Source organism: Podarcis melisellensis, assembly GCF_964234715.1.
Source record: "Podarcis melisellensis genome assembly, chromosome: 2".
Lineage (NCBI taxonomy): Eukaryota > Metazoa > Chordata > Lepidosauria > Squamata > Lacertidae > Podarcis > Podarcis melisellensis.
This window is the reverse complement of record NC_138529.1, coordinates 122,701,851-122,716,262: the sequence shown is the minus strand read 5'-3', so window position 1 is coordinate 122,716,262 and position 14,412 is coordinate 122,701,851. Positions and strand designations below refer to the sequence as shown.

General features: G+C 43.3%; 1 protein-coding gene across 7 annotated transcripts in view; it reads left to right on the top strand.

Annotated features, from left to right (window-relative positions):
* Positions 1 to 9,278, top strand: part of LOC309364491 (uncharacterized protein) — a 37,855-nt gene extending 28,577 nt beyond the window's left edge. For 3 of the 7 annotated variants that reach the window (XM_081901903.1, XM_081901902.1, XM_081901905.1), the window contains 2 exons: positions 3,908 to 3,977; positions 7,122 to 9,278. In XM_081901903.1, coding sequence (XP_081758029.1) covers positions 7,153 to 9,159 — 2,007 coding nt within the window. In that variant the 5' untranslated portion in view covers positions 3,908 to 3,977; positions 7,122 to 7,152 and the 3' untranslated portion in view covers positions 9,160 to 9,278. Of the gene's footprint in view, positions 1 to 411; positions 682 to 1,019; positions 1,089 to 3,907; positions 3,978 to 6,510; positions 6,631 to 7,121 lie in introns of those variants that run through there. The other 4 variants (XM_081901899.1, XM_081901900.1, XM_081901901.1 and 1 more) reach the window with 3 other exon arrangements.
* Positions 9,279 to 14,412: the final 5,134 nt, after the last annotated feature.

The window sequence follows — 14,412 nt, the reverse complement described above, 5'->3', positions numbered from 1 at the left end:
ATTGTGTAAATAAATAATAATAGTTACACATACGTATATATGTATATTATTTAAACTACACAAATAATTGTAATAAATCAGCATGGCCCCTGCGTTTATGACTGCATCCATATTACCTAGCCCAGTCTTAAGCAGACATGGATTATGTCCTTCTTCTTCTTCTGGCCTTTTTGAGGAGCCAGGAAGGGTCTCCGTAAGACCCTCAACTTAACTCTATTAAAATGATACAATAACAAAAGTAAATAAGGAAAAATAAGTGTGCAGCTGCCACCCTGCTGTGGAGGGAAACGTAAATCCATCAGCTCATACACAACTAGGAAGCCCCCCACTCCCGCCCCCATTTCCACTCTCCGCTGGGGGGGAGAGAGAGGCGACTTGGGGGCAGGAGGGGCCAAGAGCAGGAGGCCAGAGGCAGCGCCATCTCTTCCTGTTCCCATCCCAACACAGGCAGGGGCTGCTCTGCGAACGTAGCTCTAGAGGCGCGCGCCTGCGACAAGGAACCCGAAGTGTCTATAGGTCGGAAGTTTCCAGGGGGCCCAAAGTGAAAAGTGGGAGGTTTCCCGAAGGGGAGGAGGGGGGTGGGTTGACTCGTTCCCCTCACCCCCCTACTCCGCTTTATTTTGGGGGGAAGGACACCGGAACAGCGAGGAAGGGAGGCGGAGGTCCAGAGAGGACAAAGAGGTAAGGAGGCTGCGTGGGGAAAGGGGGCGATTTAGGGGGAAGGGAAAGAGGAAAAGACAGAGACCCCTCCCGGAAACAGAGCCATAGCTAGGGGGGTGGGCTAGACGGGGGTGGTGGTTGTTTTTTGCAGCAGGTGACACCTCCAGCAGGGCGCCGTTGAGGATGTCTTTGTGGGGACGCAAATGTCTCCAGTTGGTTCTTTGACTCGGGGGAAATCCAGCCTAGTTTCACCCCTGCCCGCAAAAAAGCTCCTGCGCCTTGATGGAGAGACGGAGTCCACGAAAGGGTTAAAGGAAGTGAAATAGGCCTGGATAGAGACCCCCCTCCCTCTTCCCCTCTCTCTCCCCCCTCCCTGCCCGTCTTGGGAAGCCCCTCCGGATGGAGATGTTGGTGCGCCGGGGAGAGGGGTGAGCGGTGCCAAGGGGGTTTCTGGGCGCAGGGGAGACTTTGGGACGGAGGGAGGAGGGCAGAGGAAGTTGGGGGGTTGAGGGAGGAATGGCAGCATCCCTGGGGGATAGAAGGCCAGCCGAGCAGAGAGGGAGGGAGGGAGACTCTTCCTTTTGGAGAGATGTCTCCATCCTTGGGCGCTGGAGGAGGAATTTCTGGTGGTGGGTCTGCCTTGGCTTCTCCCTTCTGCCCACTCTGCCTGATAAGGGGGGCGGGTCCATTGATTTTCCTCACCCTTTCCTCCCTGGAAGCTCAGTCCTCTCCCCACTGATCCTCGGCTGCATTGCTGTTATTGTTGTTTAGTCGTGTCCAACTCTATTTGCCAGGAGGTGATGGGATCAGTGGCCATGATCTTCGTTTTTTTGTGTTTTTTTTTCTATGTTGAGCTTCAGACCATATTTTGCGCTCTCCTCTTTCACCCTCATTAAAAGGTTCTTTAATTCCTCCTCACTTTCTGCCATCAAGGTTGTGTCATTTGCATATCTGAGGTGGTTGATAATTCTTCCGGCAATCTTAATTCCGGCTTGGGATTCATCCAGCCCAGCCTTTCGTATGATGAATTCTGCATATAAGTTAAATAAGCAGGGAGACAATAAACAGCCTTGTACTCCTTTCCCAATTTTGAACCAATCAGTTGTTCCATATCCAGTTCTAACTGTAGCTTCTTGTCCCACGTAGAGATTTCTCAGGAGACAGATGAGGTGATCAGGCACTCCCATTTCTTTAAGAGCTTGCCATAGTTTGCTGTGGTCGACACAGTCAAAGGCTTTTGCATAGTCAATGAAGCAGAAGTAGATGTCTTTCTGGAACTCTCTAGCTTTCTCCATAATCCAGCGCATGTTTGCAATTTGGTCTCTGGTTCCTCTGCCTCTTCTAAATCCAGCTTGCACTTCTGGGAGTTCTCGGTCCACATACTGCTTGAGCCTTCCTTGTAGAATTTTAAACATAACCTTGCTAGCGTGTGAAATGAGTGCAATTGTGCGGTAGTTGGAGGATTGTTAGGCACTGCCCTTCTTTGGGATTGGGATGTAGACTGTTCTTTCCCAATCCTCTGGCCACCGCTGAGTTTTCCATATAGTCAAACCCTAGGTCCACCTTGGAGAGAAGAGAGAAAAAGCTGGAAGGTCCTGAGGGGGAGGAGAAGGCCTTCTCCAAAGCGGCCCTTTGCTTCTGGAAGCCCCTCCCAGAAAGTATCCAGAGACCTCTTCCTCTCTCTCAGGCTCCCATTCTTAAGTGTTTCCACTGCATGGTTAATCGATGGTGCTGCTGCTGATGTATATATACCAATCTAGGAATATGGGAGAAGGATGCTATAGAAAGGCTTTCAGGGTTTATATACAAGTATATCCAGAAGGCATTTCTATTACAGTGGTGCCCCGCAAGATGAAATTAATCTGTTCTGTGGCTGTCTTCGTCTTGCAGGGTTTTTCGTCTTGCGGAGCTTAGCGGATAAGCGGGAATTTGCAGATAAGTGGCTTAGCGGCATTCAGAAAAGGCCAAAAAAAAGCAAGACCCCGGGAAAAAAATCGTTTTGCGAGACAACCCCATAGAAAAATTCGTGTTGCGGGAAAAAAATCGGAAAGCCCTTTCATCTTGCACGCTTTTCGTTTAGCGGGGCATTCGTCTAGCGGGGTACCACTGTACTTTTATTTTTTGTAGGCAATGTCAGAGTGGGTTACAAACTGAGATACAATCTATCAGCATACAAAGATCCATAATCCGCCCCAGTCTGGGGCATTTCCATGGTAGACAATACCTGTGGCTGGAGGCTCTACACCCAGGGCTGTGCATCTGCAGGCCTGGAATTGCCAGTATAATAGGGAAGGGGTGTGAGATTGCCAAATTTACAGACAGGATGTGAGTGAGAGTTTGTGTTTGGGATGATAGTTTACAGCAACCGTGTAATTTACTCCATCCGTAATTTTTCATGAACCGATATTGCAGTAGGAATTCCAAAATAACTACGCAAAATCTACAAAGAGACTCTCAGGATAATTGCGAATCTTCCTGGTCCACAGTTCACACCCTCAGCCTGCAGCCCACAAATGCTGAGGCCATAATACTTTTATTAGCCCTTAATGGGACACCAGCTACTTTGTTATACTTTCTTCAACACATGAATATTTTTGAATACTTTTCCACCACTGCTCTGGTGAAGAAGGCCCAGCAGAGAATTTATTTCCTCAGACTTTTAAAGAAGAACAATCTGAGTGAGAGACTGCTGGTGTCCTTCTACCGAGGCTCCATAGAGAGCATTCTCACATACTGTATTTGTGCCTGGTTCTCCAGCTGTACAGCTAGGAAGAGGAAGGTGCTCCAGAAGGTCATAACCACAGCCCAAAGGATTATTGGTCATCCCCTCCCATCTTTGGAAGAACTGTACGGTTCCCGTTGTCTTAGGAAAGCAAACAATATCCTGCAGGATGCATCTCACCCGGGACACAGTCTGTTTGTACTACTGCCTTCTGGCAGGAGATACAGAAACATCAAGTCAAGGACAAATAGACTGAAAAATAGTTTCTATCCAAGAGCTGTGGCCTTCTTAAATGCAGTAACTCGATAGTGTGACCTGGGAGTTTGATGGGTGTGGGTGTGGGTGTGGCTGGAATGTGGTTTGTTTGGTTGTTGTTGTTGTTTTGCTTTTGTTGTTTTTAAGGGATGGCATCCAATTTCGTTGCACTTGTGCAATGTTGCACTTATGTAATGACAATAAAGAATCTATCTAATCTATCTATCTATCTAATGTAAATGGCACTTCCGTTTTACTTATTCCGCACAGGAGAGAATCTGCTCTGCAAGACTGAGCTCAACTTCTTCCTTGAAACAGAAAAATAAAGAGACTTTGAGAGGTATGTCCTGTTGGGATTCAGAACTTAACAGGTTAAGATGTTCTGAGTAATGCCTCACATTCTGACGTCAGGTTTCGAAGGTGGGAGGAGCTTTCTCTGTTCCTTTGTCTTTGAGGGAGAAAGAAGCAGTAGCTATGGCTGCGAGAAGTCCTGGAGTGTATTTCTGAGAAATGTCGCAATAAAGAACTGATAATTGGACACACAAGTGCTTGATGTGTTGTCTGGATCTAGGCAGCAGCAGCAGCAACGGTTTTTCCCGCTGTGTTTTACTCTGCAAGGCGTGACGGAATGGAGCGGATTGCCGCAGCCTGAGGAAGCGTACCGGACCGCTGTAAAGGGCTAATTAGGATCGTAAAGCAATTAGCAGCGTCACGCCTAATTACGCCAATATGTCCTTCCTCTTGCCTGGCAGACTGTATCTTGTAGGTCTTGTTTCAGTTTGTGGGAACATGAGAAAAGTCCTGCTGTATTAGGATCAGGGCCCACATCGTCCAGCATCTTCTTCTCACAAGGACCAGCCAAGGAGAAACCCCCCAGCAGGGCCAACAGCTGTCTCCCCACTCAGGACTCCCAGCCCCTCGGATTCAGATGAATAATTCCTCCGTAGGGGAGGGGAAGTAATAGCTGGGAACTGAAGGACTGCTACTGAAATGGTGGGTGGTTCTGAGAAGGTGGACACAATTGAGCCGCCTCAGGAAGTAAATGGTGCAGGATTAGGGAATGTGTGCAGTTGGTTGGAGTGTATCAGGAAGATGTTACACATCACGGAGGAAGGGGGAAACAATACAGATATTTAGCTTTTTCAGAGGAGGAGGAAGATGGAGAAAGTGTGTCCCTCCAGATGTTGTTCCAGTAGAACTCCCATCATCCCTGGACATTGGCCATCCTTGCTTGGGCTGATGGTACTTTGAGTCCAACCACATCTGGAAGGCCAGAGGTGTCACACCTCACCATAGATGGTTCCTCTAGGAGCTCAGACTCACTTGGGAGGTCCAGGTGGGTATAGATACCAAGGGTTACTGAGACACGTTTTCAGGGATTATGATTGATACATAGACTCCAAATCCAAGGTGCCCACAGTAAATGAAGGTCTGGATGATACCCTCAAAGAGGTCTGGTTTATATTCCAGAAGACGGCCAACCAGAGGATAGATCTGAAGGTTCTGAACTGAGTTACAATCGAGATTCTGAGTTACAATTCAGGCTGAGAAATGGAGGCAGGGGTCCTAAATGTCATCTAAAGATGGTTTCCCCCCTCACGCTCTTTTCTGGTGGAAGCATCTCTGATTGTACCTCCTCTCTCAAAAGTCACATTCTTTCCTTCCACCCCCTTTTGTTGACATCCATCTGCCTCGAGACACAATGTAGAGTCTCCATGAGGTTGAAGTCAAACTGGGGTGTTAGAAGCACAGACGTGACCCCCGCAGAATACAAGCCTGGGCAGTGTGTGTGGGGGTCCTGGGCTGCCTGCACGACAAGGCCATCTTCTCCAGCAGGGTGGCCCCATTTAAAAATGCAAAAATCCAGACAGAGTTGTTGAACTTTTTAAAAATACAAATTCTCCCCAAAAGAAGCAGCTTTTGAGCTTTCCTGATGTTTCCCACCATAGAAATCTTTGGAATGTAATGGAGTATTGCAGCAGCGGTTTTGCCTTGTGTGGGTGATAAATCCCAGTCTGTACACAGACTTCTTGCTTAATCTAAGAAGGCTTTATTATGTACAGAAAAAATCATCATAAATCACCCCGGAGATTGGGCGGACATTCTCTCCGGCTCAACAGCTAAAAGCAAAAGTAACTCACACGCAAAGAAAGATTCCTGTATGTGAACAAAACCAGGCCTCAGGATGTGAGATGTCACACAGAACTGTTTAACCCTGTAAGTTCTGGTTCTCCTCACAAGAAACGGCAGCCTTGCCATACGTCTGGGTGGACCTTTTGCCGATCTTGTGAAAATCCTCCTCGATTCCCGGGGGGGGGGGAGCAGACCTATGGCAGCCCTACCTTCTCAACCTTCTTGATATGGTCCAAAGGGAAGAAGAGCAATATTTTTGGCCCCAGGAGTTACCGGAAGGAGGCGTACAAGGACTCCATCCAACATCTTGCAATGTATTTGGACCGATAGAAGCTCCATATAAAGCACTCAGGAGTCCAGCTGTGTTGCAAGGAGGGCTTTTTCCAGCTGCAGTCCTGCAGCATCATAAAGTACCATAAATCAGCCTTCCTACATACAGGGGAGAAGCCATTGTGGAGAAGTCAAACATACCTCTGTATACTAGCTGGCTATAGACCAATTAGGCAGCGCACCATCTCTTGGGATGCCGACTCACCACATGAAACTGAGTCAGCATTTCCACTTATCATAGTGTTAACTCCTTGATACCCACAACACTCCAACACAATTGTCTTAAGGACGTCACTCCCGATTCGTGTAGGGTTTACTGCTTAGCCTCTTCTTTTCCTGAAGATATTCATGCAAGGCTGCAGAGGTTTAGGATCAGAGTTTTTCTTCTGCTTCTTGCCCTCCCTTCCCAGGTTGATGAGCCCCTCAGTTCCCTCTACAGCATTAACCACCTGCTTGACTGTTGGAGTCACTATTGAGCTTTTCCTGGGTTGTGTGTGCTGTTGCATGCTAACAGCTTCTAGGACCCACAGGTGAGAGTACAGGTTGGGGATTAATGGTGGACCAATCACACCAGAAGGAGCCCTATATGTCTCCCACAAGAGGTACTATCCCAGCCCCAACACCCCATGACATAATACTATTAATGTATTTGATATCTCAGGAATAAATTTGTGTCTCCAGCAATAAAACTAATAGCTTCATCCTATGAATGAATCAGTGCTAAATATGGAAGGCTGAAGTTTCCATGAAGTACAGTTATATATTGATGTTTAATATTGAGCTTCTTCAGTGTGACACAGATTCCGCATTGAAATAGAGGAGGTATGTCCAGGAGTGAGGCAAATGGAGAAAGGACAGTGAGAGAGGCCTGGGCAGAGAATTTACACTAGGATAGTACAGTGTCAGAAAACGGGAACGAGGTCAGGTGGCACATCATAATTATAAATATTAATTGGAATGAGTGGTAATTGAACTTGATGTGTGTCATATTCCTTTGTTCTCTCCCTTGAAACACCAACAGGATTTTGTCTCCCTGCACTCTGAAGCAGACGATGGAGAAGACAGGCAAGAATTCTGGGGGACCATCTGTAAATTCAAAAGGAATAACGAAGAAACCATTTGAATGTATAGAGTGTGGAAAGAGCTTCAGTGATAGTGGGAAACTTCGACGACATCATCTAACTCACACAGGGGAGAAACCATTTGAATGTATAGAGTGTGGAAAGAGCTTCAGTCAAAGGGGACACTTAAGACAACATCAACAAACTCACACAGGGGAAAAACCATTTGCATGTATAGAGTGTGGAAAGAGCTTCAGTCTAAGGGGAAACCTTAGAATACATCATCGAACTCACACAGGGGAGAAACCATTCAGATGTATAGAGTGTGGAAAGAGCTTCTCTGATAGTTGGAAACTTCAACGGCATCATCTAACTCACACAGGGGAGAAACCATTCAGATGCATGGAGTGTGGAAAGAGCTTCAGTGATAGTGGACACTATAGAGAACATCAGCGAACTCACACAGGGGAAAAACCATTTAAATGTATAGAGTGTGGAAAGAGCTTCAGTCAAAGTGGACACTATAGACTACATCAACAAACTCACACAGTGGAGAAACCATTTAAATGTATAGAGTGTGGAAAGAGCTTCTCTAATAGTGGGAAACTTCAACGACATGATCTAACTCACACAGGGGAGAAACCATTCAGATGCATGGAGTGTGGAAAGAGCTTCTCTCACAGTGGGAAACTTCGACGACATCATCTAACTCACACAGGTGAGAAACCATTTGAATGTATAGAGTGTGGAAAGAGCTTCAGTCAAAGGGGAAACCTTAGAATACATCAGCGAACTCACACAGGGGAGAAACCATTCAGATGCATGGAGTGTGGAAAGAGCTTCAGTGATAGTGGGAAACTTCAACTACATCATCAAACTCACACAGGGGAGAAACCATTTAAATGTATAGAGTGTGGAAAGAGCTTCAGTCAAAGTGAGAAACTTCAACAACATCATCAAACTCACACAGGGGAGAAACCGTTTAAATGTATGCAGTGTGGTAAAAGTTTCAATAAAAGTGGACACTATAAAGTACATCAGCGAACTCATACAGGGGAAAAACCATTTGAATGTATAGAGTGTGGAAAGAGCTTCAGTCAAAGGGGAAACCTTAGAATACATCAACAAACTCACACAGTGGAGAAACCATTTAAATGTATAGAGTGTGGAAAGAGCTTCAGTCAAAGTGAGAAACTTCAACAACATCATCAAACTCACACAGGGGAGAAACCGTTTAAATGTATGCAGTGTGGTAAAAGTTTCAATAAAAGTGGACACTATAAAGTACATCAGCGAACTCATACAGGGGAAAAACCATTTGAATGTATAGAGTGTGGAAAGAGCTTCAGTCAAAGTGGACACTATAGAGTACATCTACAAACTCACACAGGGGAAAAACCATTTAAATGCATAGAGTGTGGAAAGAGCTTCAGTCAAAGTGGACACTATAGACTACATCAACAAACTCACACAATGGAGAAAGCATTTGAATGTATAGTGTGTGGAAAGAGCTTCAGTCAAAGTGAGAAACTTCAACAACATCATCAAACTCACACAGGGGAGAAACCGTTTAAATGTATGCAGTGTGGTAAAAGTTTCAATAAAAGTGGACACTATAAAGTACATCAGCGAACTCATACAGGGGAAAAACCATTTGAATGTATAGAGTGTGGAAAGAGCTTCGCTGATAGTGGGAAACTTCGACTACATCATCAAACTCACACAGGGGAAAAACCATTTAAATGTATAGAGTGTGGAAAGAGCTTCAATCTAAGTGAAACCCTTAGAAAACATCAGCGAACTCACACAGGGGAGAAACCATTTAAATGTATAGAGTGTGGGAAGAGCTTCAGTCAAAGTGGACACTTAAGACAACATCAACGAACTCACACAGGGGAAAAACCATTTGAATGTATAGAGTGTGGAAAGAGCTTCAGTCATAGTGGACACTGTAAACGACATCAACGAACACACAGGAAAAACCATTTGACTGCATAGAGTGTGGAAAGAGCTTCAGTTGAAGTGAAAACCTTAGAACACATCATCAAACTCACACAGGGGAGAAACCATTTAAATGTACAGAGTGTGGAAAGAGCTTCAGTCGAAGTGGGCACTATAAAATTCTGGGGGACCATCTGTAAATTCAAAAGGAATAACGAAGAAACCATTTGAATGTATAGAGTGTGGAAAGAGCTTCAGTGATAGTGGGAAACTTCGACGACATCATCTAACTCACACAGGGGAGAAACCATTTGAATGTATAGAGTGTGGAAAGAGCTTCAGTCAAAGGGGACACTTAAGACAACATCAACAAACTCACACAGGGGAAAAACCATTTGCATGTATAGAGTGTGGAAAGAGCTTCAGTCTAAGGGGAAACCTTAGAATACATCATCGAACTCACACAGGGGAGAAACCATTCAGATGTATAGAGTGTGGAAAGAGCTTCTCTGATAGTTGGAAACTTCAACGGCATCATCTAACTCACACAGGGGAGAAACCATTCAGATGCATGGAGTGTGGAAAGAGCTTCAGTGATAGTGGACACTATAGAGAACATCAGCGAACTCACACAGGGGAAAAACCATTTAAATGTATAGAGTGTGGAAAGAGCTTCAGTCAAAGTGGACACTATAGACTACATCAACAAACTCACACAGTGGAGAAACCATTTAAATGTATAGAGTGTGGAAAGAGCTTCTCTAATAGTGGGAAACTTCAACGACATGATCTAACTCACACAGGGGAGAAACCATTCAGATGCATGGAGTGTGGAAAGAGCTTCTCTCACAGTGGGAAACTTCGACGACATCATCTAACTCACACAGGTGAGAAACCATTTGAATGTATAGAGTGTGGAAAGAGCTTCAGTCAAAGGGGAAACCTTAGAATACATCAGCGAACTCACACAGGGGAGAAACCATTCAGATGCATGGAGTGTGGAAAGAGCTTCAGTGATAGTGGGAAACTTCAACTACATCATCAAACTCACACAGGGGAGAAACCATTTAAATGTATAGAGTGTGGAAAGAGCTTCAGTCAAAGTGAGAAACTTCAACAACATCATCAAACTCACACAGGGGAGAAACCGTTTAAATGTATGCAGTGTGGTAAAAGTTTCAATAAAAGTGGACACTATAAAGTACATCAGCGAACTCATACAGGGGAAAAACCATTTGAATGTATAGAGTGTGGAAAGAGCTTCAGTCAAAGGGGAAACCTTAGAATACATCAACAAACTCACACAGTGGAGAAACCATTTAAATGTATAGAGTGTGGAAAGAGCTTCAGTCAAAGTGAGAAACTTCAACAACATCATCAAACTCACACAGGGGAGAAACCGTTTAAATGTATGCAGTGTGGTAAAAGTTTCAATAAAAGTGGACACTATAAAGTACATCAGCGAACTCATACAGGGGAAAAACCATTTGAATGTATAGAGTGTGGAAAGAGCTTCGCTGATAGTGGGAAACTTCGACTACATCATCAAACTCACACAGGGGAAAAACCATTTAAATGTATAGAGTGTGGAAAGAGCTTCAATCTAAGTGAAACCCTTAGAAAACATCAGCGAACTCACACAGGGGAGAAACCATTTAAATGTATAGAGTGTGGGAAGAGCTTCAGTCAAAGTGGACACTTAAGACAACATCAACGAACTCACACAGGGGAAAAACCATTTGAATGTATAGAGTGTGGAAAGAGCTTCAGTCATAGTGGACACTGTAAACGACATCAACGAACACACAGGAAAAACCATTTGACTGCATAGAGTGTGGAAAGAGCTTCAGTTGAAGTGAAAACCTTAGAACACATCATCAAACTCACACAGGGGAGAAACCATTTAAATGTACAGAGTGTGGAAAGAGCTTCAGTCGAAGTGGGCACTATAAAATTCATCTACAAATTCACATGGGTGAAACACTTAATGTAAGGAGTACGGAAAGTAATGTGGGTAACATCTTAAAATAGTAGAATACAAGATGCAGTGTAATGTTAGGGAGGGGTGTGTCATCTGGAGAGCTGGTGGTGAATAATGGTGGGCTGAGTGTCACGTGGTTTTTGGTCTTTGGTGGAGAGATTGGAAATGTTCATGTGGAGGTGGAGAAGGACAGTTTGATAGACTTTCTTACTCAGGAATTTGCTGATTTTTGGGACTTGCAATTGGATCAAGATGATTTTAAAATTGTGACTGCCTTTAGACTCGGAAGAGGAGGGAGGAAAGAGAAGAATAGAATAAGAGACTGTTTGATTATCCTCCGATCTAAAGAAGAGAGAGACAAAATTTTGGGCTGGCAGTATCAGAACCCTCTGGTAATACTACAGTCAAGAGTGGAGATCTTTAAGGACATTCCGAAATATCTTTTGGATCTTAGGTTGGACTACAGTGACCTGGTTGGCTTATTGAGAAAGAACAAAATCAACTTCAGGTGGGAATTCCCCCAAGGCCTATCCTTCAATTTCAGAGGAAAGAAGATAAAGATAAAATCAGTGGAAGATAAAGCTAAATTTTTGGACAAGCACGGAGACTATTTACAGAAGGAGCTGGGGCAAAAGCCAGGAGTATCGGACAGAAGACCACTTGATAGAGGACCAGAACAAAAAGCGCTGGAAAAAAGATCACCAATACTGGATGTAGCAAACCTATCCTATGGACTGGACAATTTAGTGAAACCAACAGAAGAAGAGCAACTACAGGGTGCACTTGGAGGAAAATCAAAGTAACCACATCATGGCACTGCAAATATTAAGCTGGAACATTAATGGTTGTAACTATCCCGAGAAAAGACGCAGAGTCTTTCATTTATTGAAAAAGGAACAATTGGACTTGATTTGCCTACAAGAAACACATGTGACTAGGCTACATAGGAAAATTCTGAGTAATAAAAGATTGGGACAAGAATTTATTTCATCAGACAAAGTTTAAAAAAGAGGAGTAGTAATCTATGCAAAGGAGAGCCTATCACCGAAATTTATATTTAAAGACGATCAAGGAAGTCTTGTGGCAATTGAAATTCAATCACAAGGAGAGAAATTTCTAATTGTAGGCATTTATGCACCAAATGAGGGAAAATCGTAATTCTTTAAGAAGCTGCATGAGACTCTGTTGGACTATATGGATTACAATATAATTTTGATGGGGGACATGAATGGAGTGGTTTCTACAAATATGGATAAGGCACAGAGACAGGTAGTCACCAAGGATGGAAGATTACCAAAAACTTTCTTTGACATGACTGACAATTTGGACTTAATTGACACTTTGAGATTGAAGAACCCTCTGGGAAGAGAGGGAACTTTCTTCTCTGAGGCTAAAATGACATGGACAAGAATTGACCAAATCTAGGCAACTAGAGGGCTGGCTCCAAAGATCAGAAAAGTGGAAATTTGCCCTAAAACTTGTTCCGACCATAATGCTGTGAAGATGGAAATGAAACTAACACCAATTGGTTCCTTTAGATGGAGGGTGAATGACACTTTGTTTAGAAATGAAGAAGTGACCAAGAAGGCCCAAAAAATCTTGAGAGACTATTTCAAGATAAATATGAACACTATGGTTGAAAAAAAGAGTAATTTGGGACGCAAGCAAAGCGGTTATGACAGGTTTCTTGATACAACAGAATGCAATCAAGAAGAGACTCCAAAATGAGAAAAAAGATAAAATTCTGGAGAAAATAAAGGAAGGAGAAAAGAAATTGAGAGTGAAACCAGAGTCACAGGAGATCCTGAAAGAGATAAAGCTATACCAAGTATAATATACAAAATTGATGAATCAGGAAATAGAATGGAAAATTAAACAGACGAGACAAAAGACGTTTGAATCGGCAAATAAATGCGGGAAACTGCTGGCTTGGCAAATGAAAAAAAAGACAAAAACTCAATACTATTACAAACTTGGAAGTGGAAGGAAAGAATATACAGAATCCAGTGGAGATAAGAAAGTGCTTCCAGAGGTATTTTAAACAACTATATACACAGGAGACGCAGAAAGAAATAGACATTGATTGCTTTTTGAAAATAAATGGATTACAAAAAATCTCTCAAGAAAACAAGTTAATGTTGAACTACAAAATAACGGATCAGGAGGTAGAAGGGGCCATTCAGAACATGCAATTAGGTAAATCACCAGGACCGGATGGTTTGACTTCAAGATATTATAGATCCATGAAAGAATGGCTAGTACAACCTTTAAAGGAAGTCTGTAATGAAATATTGGAAGGGAAAAGGGCACCAGAGTCGTGGAAGGAAGCCTATATTACACTTATACCGAAAATAGAATCTGAAAAGACACAACTTAAGAACTACTGCCCCATATCTTTGCTCAATGTGGATTATAATTTTTTTGCAGATATTTTGGCTAAAAGATTAAAAAAGGTGTTAGCAGAAGAAATTCATAAAGATCAAGTGGGCTTTCTCCCGGGCAGACATTTGTCTGACAATACAAGGAACATAATTAATATTTTAAGAGAAATTACAAGTGAATATCAACACTAAAGCAGTTCTTATATTTGTGGACGCGGAGAAAGCCTTTGACAACATTTCTTGGAGCTTCATGAAGAAAAATCTACAAGGGATGGGGGTTGGTCAAGGGTTTGAAAATGGTATAGGTGCAATTTATTCAGAACAAAAGGCTAAGTTAATTGTGAACAATGTAGTGACAGAAGAATTTAAGATAGAGAAAGGAACATGACAAGGTTGCCCAATTTCTCCATTGCTTTTCATATCAAATCAAATTTTATTAAACAGTCACAGACCAGATTATCTCGTACAGCTAGTCAGCGAAACATAACACCGGAAAAAACAAAGGACAATTTCAATACAGATTAGGCCATAACAGCAATTTAAAATTAGACAGCATAAATAAAATTAAGTATTTGCCTTCGCCTGCATATTGACATTGGAAAGCTCTTGTTTCCTGCGCCTGATAGCGGCTACACAAAATTTGGCAACATTGATCGTAATTTCAGGAACCTTATCTTCTACCAAGGCTCTCATACGTTGGAGTTCTGGTTCATTTTTAAGCTTTTGTAGAACTGGGGCAATAAAGGTCAGGCGTAGGTCCTCGTAGTAACTACAGTGCAGCAATACATGCAGACTTGTTTCCACTTCTGATGAGCCACATGGGCAAACACGTGACTCATATGGTTTGCCCTCATATCTGCCTAGCAGCAGAGCAGAGGGCAAAACGTTAAATCTGGCCAGGGCAAAGGAGTGTCTGTACTTAGGTATTTGTAAGTCAGCCAGATAATT